The sequence below is a fragment of the Pygocentrus nattereri genome, chromosome 3 (genome assembly GCF_015220715.1).
Source record: "Pygocentrus nattereri isolate fPygNat1 chromosome 3, fPygNat1.pri, whole genome shotgun sequence".
NCBI lineage: Eukaryota > Metazoa > Chordata > Actinopteri > Characiformes > Serrasalmidae > Pygocentrus > Pygocentrus nattereri.
Genome location: NC_051213.1, coordinates 1,795,036 through 1,807,535, shown reverse-complemented (window position 1 = coordinate 1,807,535; position 12,500 = coordinate 1,795,036). Strand labels below are relative to the sequence as shown.

The 12,500-nt window shown below is 46.8% G+C and overlaps 1 protein-coding gene across 2 annotated transcripts in view; it reads right to left on the bottom strand.

Annotated features, from left to right (window-relative positions):
* The window catches only part of tbc1d24 (TBC1 domain family, member 24), a 22,457-nt gene that overhangs the window by 6,779 nt on the left and 3,178 nt on the right, over positions 1–12,500 (bottom strand). For both annotated transcript variants that reach the window (XM_037536991.1, XM_037536992.1), the window contains exons 2-6: positions 9,930–10,842; positions 8,559–8,713; positions 6,057–6,215; positions 5,107–5,170; positions 4,470–4,565 (exon numbers count right to left, since the gene is read on the bottom strand). In XM_037536991.1, the coding sequence (XP_037392888.1) occupies positions 4,470–4,565; positions 5,107–5,170; positions 6,057–6,215; positions 8,559–8,713; positions 9,930–10,760 (1,305 nt within the window). In that variant the 5' untranslated portion in view covers positions 10,761–10,842. The remainder of the gene's footprint in view (positions 1–4,469; positions 4,566–5,106; positions 5,171–6,056; positions 6,216–8,558; positions 8,714–9,929; positions 10,843–12,500) is intronic.

The following is a 12,500-nucleotide window of genomic DNA, read 5'->3' as shown; positions in this document are numbered from 1 at the left end:
TTTACTCCCCTCACTCTGGAACTTTACACTCTTAAAAATGGTTCTTTAGAGGAAATGACTATTTAGAACCATGAATACACAAAGATCCCTTTGTGTGAACCATTAAGCATCTCTGAGCAGAGGAACCGAAGTTTGTAGGACTCTGTTGTCTTTATGGTCTAAAATAAAACATTACACTTGTAAAAAAGATGGCTCTGCAAAGGTTCTTTAGTAAAGCGAATGGCTCTGTTTAGAACCATGACTTCTAGATAGAAGTGCCTGGTGCAATGATTCCTCAGACTGATGGAGATGTGGTTCTACATAACACCAAAAAAGGGTTCTGCCATTGTTACAAGCTTGACATCGTATTAGTAACAGAACCCTCTTTGGTGCTACACAGAACCAATTTTCAAAAAGAATCTACATAGAACCATATACAACACACCCTCTTTCAAGAACAATTTCACCATGCACAGAACCATTAAGCATGAAGTGGTTCTACATAGAACCATTCCTTTTACTAAAAAAACTTTTATAATTTTATTTTAGACCAAAAACAGAACAGAGTCCTACCAACTTCAGCTCCTCTGCCGAGAGATGCTGAATGAATAGAGGTTCTACTGCAGTTCTAGATTTTACTTAGAACATAGCTAGTTCTTTGAGTTGCTGCCCCTGTACTTAAACTCAGGTTGTTTTTTGGAAGGATATTTTTATGGCTATAGGTTTAGGTTAATACTAATTAGGTAATTAATAATAATAATAATAATAATAATAATAAAAAATAGAATTGAATGTTTTCCTTTTTTCAGTTCTGTGTGCTGCATTGTGCTCAGAGTCCGTGTGAAAAGGCTTTGAGTCTTTGTCGCCCTCCTCTGGCACAGGTGGAAAGTGTTTCAGATGTGCTGTACAACACCTGTGATTTTAAACAATGAAAACATTGATATTTACCAATAATCATGTCTCAATTTATAGATTTTTAAAAACTGCTTATCAGGCCTGTTTTTAATTTTATTTTGATAGAATATTTTTTCCTACTTCAGAAAAGTTTACACCTCAATTTTTAATTTCTTTACATATGAACTATTCTAGTCACATTCTATAGTCGTATTCCATACAGAGTTTCCCGTTCCATAGACCGTGTCCTGTTCTATTAATCTTTGTACTCTATAGAGTGTCTTACTCTACAGATAGCATCCTATTCTATAGACAAAGTCTGATTTTATAGGTTGGGTCCCTTTCTATAGAACAGCAGCCCATCTATAGAACAGGACACTGTCCATAGAACAGGACTCTGACTATAGAATAGCAGCCCATCTATAGAACAGGACACTGTCTATAGAACAGGACCCTGACTATAGAATAGCAGCCCATCTATAGAACAGGACACTGTCCATAGAACAGGACTCTGACTATAGAACAGGACTCTGACTATAGAACAGCAGCCCATCTATAGAACGGGACACAGTCTATAGAACAGGACTCTGACTATAGAATAGCAGCCCATCTATAGAACGGGACACAGTCTATAGAACAGGACTCTGACCATAGAATATCAGCCCATCTATAGAACAGGACACTGTCCATAGAACAGGACTCTGACTATAGAATAGCAGCCCATCTACAGAACGGGACACTGTCTATAGAACAGGACCCTGACTATAGAATAATCAGCCCATCTACAGAACGGGACACTGTCCATAGAACAGGACTCTGACTATAGAACAGCAGCCCATCTATAGAACAGGACACTGTCTATAGAACAGGACACTGACTATAGAATAGCAGCCCATCTACAGAACGGGACACTGTCTATAGAACAGGACTCTGACTATAGAACAGCAGCCCATCTATAGAACAGGACACTGTCTATAGAACAGGACACTGACTATAGAATAGCAGCCCATCTATAGAACAGGACACTGTCCATAGAACAGGACTCTGACTATAGAATATCAGCCCATCTACAGAACGGGACACTGTCTATAGAACAGGACTCTGACTATAGAACAGCAGCCCAGCTATAGAACAGGACACTGTCCATAGAACAGGACTCTGACTATAGAATATCAGCCCATCTATAGAACGGGACACTGTCTATAGAACAGGACTCTGACTATAGAATAGCAGCCCATCTATAGAACAGGACACTGTCCATAGAACAGGACTCTGACTATAGAACAGGACTCTGACTATAGAACAGCAGCCCAGCTATAGAACAGGACACTGTCCATAGAACAGGACTCTGACTATAGAATATCAGCCCATCTATAGAACGGGACACTGTCCATAGAACAGGACTCTGACTATAGAATATCAGCCCATCTACAGAACGAGACACTGTCTATAGAACAGGACTCTGACTATAGAATATCAGCCCATCTATAGAACGGGACACTGTCTATAGAACAGGACTCTGACTATAGAATATCAGCCCATCTACAGAACGAGACACTGTCTATAGAACAGGACTCTGACTGTAGAATAGCAGCCCATCTACAGAACGAGACACTGTCCATAGAACAGGACACTGACTATAGAATATCAGCCCATCTATAGAACGGGACACTGTCTATAGAACAGGACTCTGACTATAGAACAGGACTCTGACTGTAGAATAGCAGCCCATCTACAGAACGGGACACTGTCTATAGAACAGGACACTGACTATAGAATATCAGCCCATCTATAGAACGGGACACTGTCTATAGAACAGGACTCTGACTATAGAACAGCAGCCCATCTACAGAACGTGACACTGTCTATAGAACAGGATTCTGACTGTAGAATAGCAGCCCATCTACAGAACGAGACACTGTCTATAGAACAGGACTCTGACTGTAGAATAGCAGCCCATCTACAGAACGAGACACTGTCCATAGAACAGGACTCTGACTGTAGAATAGCAGCCCATCTATAGAACGGGACACTGTCTATAGAACAGGACTCTGACTGTAGAGTAGCAGCCCATCTACAGAACGAGACACTGTCCATAGAACAGGACTCTGACTGTAGAATAGCAGCCCATCTATAGAACGTGACACTGTCTATAGAACAGGATTCTGACTATAGAACAGCAGCCTATCGATGTTAATATTTATATTGGTTGTAATTTGGAAATGTTTGATTCTTCGATTTTATTTACCGGATCTAAATTAATCTTTTAAGACTTACAGTGATATTACCAGCGCTCTATTACCAGCGCTCTATTACCAGCGCTCTATTACCAGCCCTCTATTACCAGCCCTCTATTACCAGCGCTCTATTACCAGCGCTCTATTACCAGCGCTCTATTACCAGCGCTCTATTACCAGCGCTCTATTACCAGCGCTCTATTACCAGCCCTCTATTACCAGCCCTCTATTACCAGCCCTCTATTACCAGCCCTCTATTACCAGCGCTCTATTACCAGCGCTCTATTACCAGCCCTCTATTACCAGCCCTCTATTACCAGCGCTCTATTACCAGCGCTCTATTACCAGCCCTCTATTACCAGCGCTCTATTACCAGCCCTCTATTACCAGCCCTCTATTACCAGCCCTCTATTACCAGCCCTCTATTACCAGCGCTCTATTACCAGCGCTCTATTACCAGCGCTCTATTACCAGCGCTCTATTACCAGCGCTCTATTACCAGCCCTCTATTACCAGCCCTCTATTACCAGCCCTCTATTACCAGCCCTCTATTACCAGCCCTCTATTACCAGCCCTCTATTACCAGCCCTCTATTACCAGCGCTCTATTACCAGCGCTCTATTACCAGCGCTCTATTACCAGCGCTCTATTACCAGCGCTCTATTACCAGCCCTCTATTACCAGCCCTCTATTACCAGCCCTCTATTACCAGCCCTCTATTACCAGCCCTCTATTACCAGCCCTCTATTACCAGCCCTCTATTACCAGCCCTCTATTACCAGCGCTCTATTACCAGCCCTCTATTACCAGCCCTCTATTACCAGCGCTCTATTACCAGCGCTCTATTACCAGCGCTCTATTACCAGCGCTCTATTACCAGCGCTCTATTACCAGCGCTCTATTACCAGCCCTCTATTACCAGCCCTCTATTACCAGCCCTCTATTACCAGCCCTCTATTACCAGCCCTCTATTACCAGCCCTCTATTACCAGCCCTCTATTACCAGCGCTCTATTACCAGCCCTCTATTACCAGCGCTCTATTACCAGCGCTCTGTTACCAGCCCTCTGTTACCAGCCCTCTATTACCAGCCCTCTATTACCAGCCCTCTATTACCAGCCCTCTATTACCAGCGCTCTATTACCAGCCCTCTATTACCAGCGCTCTATTACCAGCCCTCTATTACCAGCCCTCTATTACCAGCCCTCTATTACCAGCGCTCTATTACCAGCGCTCTATTACCAGCGCTCTATTACCAGCCCTCTATTACCAGCGCTCTATTACCAGCCCTCTATTACCAGCGCTCTAGACAGCGTCGTATTATATAGGCGGTGTCCTATAGACACACTGCAGTACTCACCCTGAAGACGAAGCACTCCCCCGTGCCGAAGTAGCTCAGCTTATTCCCGCCCCTCTTCCTCTCCTCCCAGTCTGTCGACAGGAACGCCCCGCACACCTGAACACAAACACACCAATCACAACCTCTGACAGTTTCCACGGCAACAGAATGGTTTGAAAATTGCCATGAGAGGAGAAGAGAAAAAGAGAGAGAAAGAGAGACAGACAGCAAGAGAGAGAGAGAGAGAGAGAGAGAGAGAGAGAGAGAGAGAGAGAGAGAGAGAGAGAGAGAGAGAGAGAGAGACAGAGACAGAGAGAGAGAGAGAGAGAGAGAGAGAGAGAGAGAGAGAGAGAGGGGGAGAGGGAGAGAGACAGACAGCAAGAGAGACAGAGAGAGACAGAGAGAGAGAGAGAGAGAGACAGAGAGACAGAGAGACAGAGAGAGAGAGAGAGAGAGAGAGAGAGAGAGAGAGAGAGAGAGACAGAGAGAGAGAGACAGAGAGACAGAGAGAGAGAGAGAGAGAGAGAGAGAGAGAGAGACAGAGACAGAGAGAGAGAGAGAGAGAGAGAGAGAGAGAGAGAGAGAGAGAGAGAGACAGAGAGAGAGAGAGAGAGAGAGAGAGAGAGAGAGAGAGAGAGAGAGAGAGTGTATATATTACCTCTCTGTCTGTGGTCTTGATTAGTAGCAGGGTGGGCTCGTATCCTTCGCAGTGAGAATAAAACCTGAAGAACATTCACACCCAGCATCAGCACAGAGCACGCCAAGCATCGCCAAGGGCAGCAATACTATTACCTATCCACTGCCTCCTCTACTTTCACACCAACCATCTCCATGTCCACCTTCACTACATCCATAAACCTTCTCTGAGGTCTACCTCTTCTCCTTCTGCCCGGCAGCTCCATCTCCAACATTCTTTGCCCAATATCTCCACTATTCCTCCTCAACACATGTCCAAACCATCTCAACCTGGCCTCTCTGGCTTTATCTCCAAACTGCTCCACCTTCACCGTCCCTCTGATCTGCTCATTTCTAATCTTGTCCATCCTCGTCACTCCCAACGAAAATCTCAGCATCTTCATCTCCGCCACCTCCAGCTCAGCCTCCTGTCTTTTAGACAGAGCCACAGTCTCCAAACCATATTATTATTATTAATAATAATATTATTATTATAAATATTATCTGCTCCAGGTGGTCACTGGTTAGAACCACAGTAAAGAACCGTCATAGCGTTCTTCTCATACAGCACCCTGTGCTCTTATTAGACTGAGTAAAATTAAAATACTGAAACTAAATAATAATAATAATAATAATAATAATAATAATAATAATAATAATAATTAACCTCATTGTTTACTGAACTCCATCACAGCCCCACCCCCAAAACACCCCACACATACATAACATGATGCTACTAAGCTGCAAATGTGAAGTCCAGCATGTTCTTCCTCCGAGACGCACAAAGCTCCACCACATCTTCTCATACTGCCCCTAATGCAACGTCACTGAACAGCTCAGCACGCTTGGAGGAGAACACTACCAGCATCATCAGTAAAACACACCTCCCAGTGACCTCGGCGCCTCCCTCCTCCTCCACCTGGTGCGCCGTACCTGTTTAAGCTGCAGCCGTGTGTCGACGTGGTGAACAGCAGCTGAGGTTGGCACAGAGCGAAGCGCTCAGGGATCCAGGACCAGATCTCCTTCATCTCCTTCGCGCTGACGATCTCCGAGCAGAAGTTCTCCGCGTTCACAGCTAACTGCACATTACGCCTGCGCAGAGAGAGATCGGAGCTCGGCTGATCAGGTCTGGACATCAGCCGTAGCGAGAAGGCGTGACTGAACATTAGGGCTCGACCGATTCGTCGGTTTTCCAGATAAAGTCAGCTGATTGAGACTGATTTATCGGCCCTGATTAAAAAAAAAACAGCCTAAAGGTTTTAAATATTATAAACTAGCTTTCTAAAGGCTGGAGCCACAGGTCAAAAGTTTGGGATCACTGTTTTACATAAAATGAAACAAATATGTTAGAGAAATCTATAAAAAGGCATGGTAATCAAAATCACTACTCTACCAGGATGTATCACACTGCTGTGTCTGATCCACTCCCACCAGCGCAACACACCACCACGTCAGTGTTACTGCAGTGCTGAGAATGACCCACCACCCAAACAGTACCTGCTCTGTGAGGGTCCATGGGGGTCCTGAGCACTGAAGAACAGGGTAACAGAGTATCAGAGAAACAGATGGACTACAGTCTGTAACTGTAGAACTACAGAGGGGAACTATACGGTCAGCGGAGCTGATAAAGTGGACAGTGAGGTGGTCAGAATGTTACGCCTGGTCGGTGTTTATATCAGAACACTGTATTAATAAATCTGGACTGTTTATGATCCCGACGTCCCGAACATCAGTAGAGCCCTAATGACAGTGTTTAACACAGCAGAGAGCAGCGAGTGATGAAGGTGCTGATGATGAGGAGGAGAGAGATGAAGAGTACCTGATGCTGAAGGCAGGAAACACAGGAACAAAAGGAAGGACGACGGATGAGAAAGCAGAAAAAAAGGCAGTGAAGTGAGAAACGAAAGGAAAAGTCAAACTCGAGTTCAGACAGACAGAGAAAAGCAGACAAACAGGTTCACAGCAGTGTTTCTGACGTAAACAGAACCAGCGGAGAACACGCAGAACAGGAGGTTCCGCCACACAGAAAAGCTCCCCGACTGACCGATCTGCGGAGAACGTCTCTTACTGACGGGAACTGATTCGGAACGTTTGGAAACGTTCCACTAGAGGAGCTGATGTTCACACGATCAGTTCTGCAAACTATTTTAAAAAGTCCCCACTTTTCCCCCAGAATGAGCTCCGGGATCAAAGGCATGCTTACCGCCTGAAGTCTACGGCTTTGGTCATGGCACTGGAGCTGGAGTGGCCTGTGGGTAATAAGCTACATCACGCCATATGGAGCAGTGGTGTTCTTTAGGCTGTGTTCACGTTACGAGCCTCGTTGCTCAGATCCGGTCTCTCTGACTCGACGGTTCTCACTCGTTTAGGTCAGTGACTCTAATCGGTCATTAATGTGATGAACCGGCTCCTGAACTGACCCTCATGAGCTCCTCCTACTCCGTGACGTCACGTGACTGAATCACTGCATCATCAGCACAAACTAACGAGCAGAACGAGCTTCTCTGAGAAGATCATTAACTCTGATCAGCTCTCAGCTTCGTTATTAGAGCCAGACGGAGGAGGAAAAGGTGAGACGAGCTGCTTTTCCACCGTTTACAGGCTTTAGGTATTGCTCGGCGCTGTTGCCATGGTAACGCCGAACACGCAGCGGGAGCAAAAGCGCATGAATTCCGATCTGAGCGTCACATTAAAGTCATCGGATACGCATCCAAACTAGGACCACATACGGAAGCGGCTCAGGTCGGATTTGAAAAGGTCAGATTTGCGTCCACACCGCCCTGAAAACACCGGATCTGAGTCACATCAGGGCAGGAAATCAGATTAGTGCCACTTCAGCCTGGAAATGTGAGCGTGGCCTTAGACTGAAGCAGCTGGAGTGCTGTGACGAGCTGACTCGGTCACTGTAAGGCCGATAAAGACTCGGTCACTGTAAGGCAATAAACGCACACGGCAGACGCTCCGCCTAATGATTTAGGACAGAAACATCAGCCTAAACGTTTGTGAGACTCAGCAGCGCCAAATTGCGAGGAACGTTGAGTTGGACTGATTTAAAAGTCGCATGAATTCCCGATGTGGCTGTTGAGACGATTTACGTTAAGATACATGTTTACAGTACAAAACCGAAAATAATCGCTTGTTAAACGTAATCGAGGGGAAACGTTCAGTCAGTCGTGATTTTGATGAGGCCTCAACGCCCAACACTGTTTTCTTATATTCCTTAACTACTAGCTACGTTAACCCCGTGTCTCCAGCGCTGAACCTGAAGAAGAAACTTCAGACACCAAACACGACTCGACTGAGCAACCACACCAAGTGTAAGAGGGGGACTGAGGTTTACAGGCGTCGGCTCTCCAGCCTCAAACACAATTACTCACAGACTGAACGGACAGCTGATCAATGAGGTTCCCGACTGATCAGTGATTACTGGTGTACCTCTTCTGTCGGACGGTGATGCCCTTCTGCTGAAGGGATTTCTCGTTGGCCAGCTGCAGCAGGGTGATCTCTTTACGGCTGAAGAGTCGGATGGAAAACGCTTTCTCCAGCAGTTTATCGGGACTCACAGAGCTGCCGATGCTCCGCACATACGCCTGCGGGTGGGACAGGGGGGTTAGCAATACCGGTACTCTTATCAATCCTGCTTACCGGTTTTTTTTTTGGTTTTTTTTTAAAAACACACAAAAATAAATAAATAATCAATGTAAAAATATATCATCTTATTTTTTTAGGCCTATGCTGAAAATAAAACTGATTTATTATATACGATGCATCTTAACTTTCTTCTTTTTTGTTTACATAAATTTTAAAAATCAGTCTCGTTACACGGTGTTAAAATTTCATGTTGAACGAAGCAACAGATGCTGTCCAAAAATCCACTGAAAATGAAGAACGTTACCCTTTAAAGTTGGAATCTTGGAGATGATCTGAGCGACGATGTTTATTTTTTATATATATAAAAAGCAGCTCAGGGAATCTGAGACTGGACTCACTCACGTTTACCAGGCCACAAACACGGACGGCAACAGAAACAAACAGAACAAACTCATTCATCCATCCATCCATCCATTTTCTAAGCCGCTTCTCCGTCAGGGTCGCGGGGGGGTGCTAGAGCCTATCCCAGCGGTCATCAGGCGGAAGGCAGGATACACCCTGGACAGGTCGCCAGTCCATCACAGGGCAGACAAGACAGTCACTCACACCCAGGGGCAGTTTAGTGTGTCCAATTGGCCTGACTGCATGTCCCTGGACTGTGGGAGGAAACCGGAGAACCCGGAGGAAACCCACGCAGACACGGGGAGAACATGCAAACTCCACACAGAGAGAACAAACTCAACACTCAAAATATCAGATATAAAATAAAAGCGACTTCGTGTGGTGAAAACTATCGGGACCTTATATTTTTGCCATATCAGCCGCCCAAATGACCACGTTCAGAAGCTGACGTGTGTTTTTTAATCATTGTGTGTCAAAACTCAGACTTGGTGTGACGAGGCTTCACAGCTTCGTCCTCCTCTCTGGTGGAAATGGACGGACTGCGACTTCAATGCACGTGTAGTTTTATAGGATGAAACTACTGAACCGCGATGGACATCAAGATGGACAGAATACAGAACGTTACTGAGATATTCCGCCCCCTGTTCTTCTCACAGCACAGCACTTACAGAGAGGACTAAACAAGAGAATTAAGAAGATTAAATTATTAAATTAAACTAAATAAAATGTGTAACTGGATATAACTCACGAGCAGAACACGCCCACCCACCACCAGTACTGGTTCAGAACCGGATACTGGGGGTCCATCCCTACCTGGATGTCAGCTTTGACGCCCGCAGAGTCCTGCTGGGTGGTGGCCCCCCCTGCGGCCTTGTGCTTCCTGTAGAACTTTAGGATGGCCAGAGCGACGCGGTACAGCACCTTGTACCCCTCAACCAGGAACACGTCCATCACCCTGGCGGTGTGGGAGAAGGGCAGGTCCCCCAGAACCCACCGCTGCCAGTCGGCGTACACCTCCAGCACGTCCGTCGCCGCCGCGACAATCAGCTTGTGGGCGGCGGGGCAGTACTTGTGGGCGAGGTCGCCGAAGGTCATGCAGGACGACTGGTAGGCCAGGAAAGTCTGGTCCAGCATGCGGCGGCCCGGCTCGTTGCAGGCCAGCAGACGGCCCACAGCCTCAAAACACTGCGACTCGTCCGGACTCCAATGCAGCATCAGCGCCACCACCGCGGGCAGCGCCGGGCAGTGGGAAACGTCTGGGAACTCGCCCGCCACGCAGGAAATGATGGCGTGAACCGAACCGGCCGCCTCCGGCTTCAGGCAGTACAGCGGCACCGCAGCTCCGTCCACAAACTCAGGAAGAGGGAAATTGGCCGGGTTCCGTTTGCTGCTGGAGTTTCCCACGATATCGCGGTACACTGCGGCGTCGGCGGTGACCGCGCGGCAGAGCAGGGCTTTAATCAGCTGCCGGTACACTAGCGCCCTCTGGGTGTGGTTCTTGGCCCACTGGCCCGAGCGCGCGTGCTGCTTCAGTTCTTTCGGGTCTTTATACTCGGCCTTGCCGGCGGGAGCATCACGCGAAACATCTCCCATCTGAGACCAGTCCACAAACACACCGAAGTCCTCCTTCTCCTCCGCCGCCATGACCTCTGACCTCTAGGAGCACGTGCTTGTCCAACTGATCAGCCACAGAGAGAGTCTGACTAACCACCCATAACGTCCTCCGCTGCAGAGAAAAGGAAAGAGGAACATCAGCGTCGGCACAAAAGCTCGTATCTCTATATCCTAAACGACTTCATATAAAAGGGGGAAAATCGTCCATTCAGCAAGAAATTAGACCACGGAATATTCGTCCAGTCAGGCTCGACCTTCGGCCCGGTCCCACTTCGGCCCGCGCCCCTGCCACTCAGCCCTACCCCGCTGTTTTGTGTGTCCTAGTCTAGGGGTGGGGGTCCTGATTCTTGTTGAGATAGAGGGGTGGGGTGAAATGTTGGGGCTACATGACCCTCCAAACGGAGGTTTCTCAGAGACTCCAAACTGAGAGATGAGAAAAGAGAAAAAACAGCGAGACGGAGAACAAGAGACCAAAGAAACCCACAAACGTGGGAATTTTCTCCGTTAAAAAATTACGATAATCACCGTTTTATCTTAGTTTAATGTGGTTTCAGTTTTTTTTGTTTGTTTTTTTTTCATAACAAGCATAAAAAAAAAAATTAAATCACTAATAGCAGGCTGATGTCTCAGTAGCTAGCTGGCTAACTTTCCCGTTCCACCTTAAATAGTCCAGCAGTTCTGACGCCTGAAGTGCCAGGATGTAACTGCTGCTCCATTTAAGGTGGAACGGGAAAATTCTCACAAGAATCTGGAGAATCTCTGACTTCAGCTTCATATCACTGAAGAATTAGGGTGGGTGATAATAAATAACTGCCCCCCTCTTTGAAGGCGTCTGATCCCTAAATGTAACTAAAGCCCAGCAGTGAGGAGCTGAACTTTCCCCTCCTCTGCTGTCCCTGCAGACGGGCAGGGTCGCCTACAGAGCGGCGCTAGTAGCTGATAATGAAGTGATGCGCTTTTATTAGAGGGTCTCATTTCAGAGGAAGATCTCAACCACTGCCCTGTAGCTCAGGAACAAGGGGCAACATCCAAAACAAGGGGTAGGGGTAAGAAGAAGAAACGGGACTGGGCCTCAGGTTGGATTCAAATTTCTCAGAGTGTAAAACTACACAGATCAGCCACAACATTAAAACCTCCTCCTTGAGTCTAGACTCACTCTAATGGACACTGGGGTTAATGTGAAAGCTGATCGGCACTATCTGAGAACTGTGTGGGCGTGGCCTAATATTCTAATGAGCAGGCTGGACTGACAGCCGTCAGTCCAACACTCCCAGCCTCACCACTGAAGCAGAACTAAACACAAGTGGAGTAAGCGAAACAGGCTGTACATAAACAGGTGGTGGTGGTGGTGGAGGAGACCCCCGCCTTCTCCACTCACTACAAACACCATCCAGCTTTTAGGCCTTTATGGAGAACCTTAAAGAAGGTTCTTATTTCACTTTACTGCTGGATCTGCTTCCAGATAATGCTGACTAACGGATGAGCAAATGAACGAACAGACGGACAGTCGGACAGACAGACAGACCAACAGACAGACCAACAGACAGGCAGACAGGCAGCTTGAGATCTCAGTCTTCTTGCTTGGTCAGCTTCCGCTTGGTGGTTAGCTTTCTCTGTGTACGGCTCTCCAACTCAAACACAGACAGGCTGTAGGAGAACACGACAAAGCAGTGAGACGTCACTGAACGATTTGGGAAAAATTCCTAATTGGGAATAAATTCCAAATTTTTCTAATTAATATCGCGACCGCGATTTAAACGGCGATCCGTA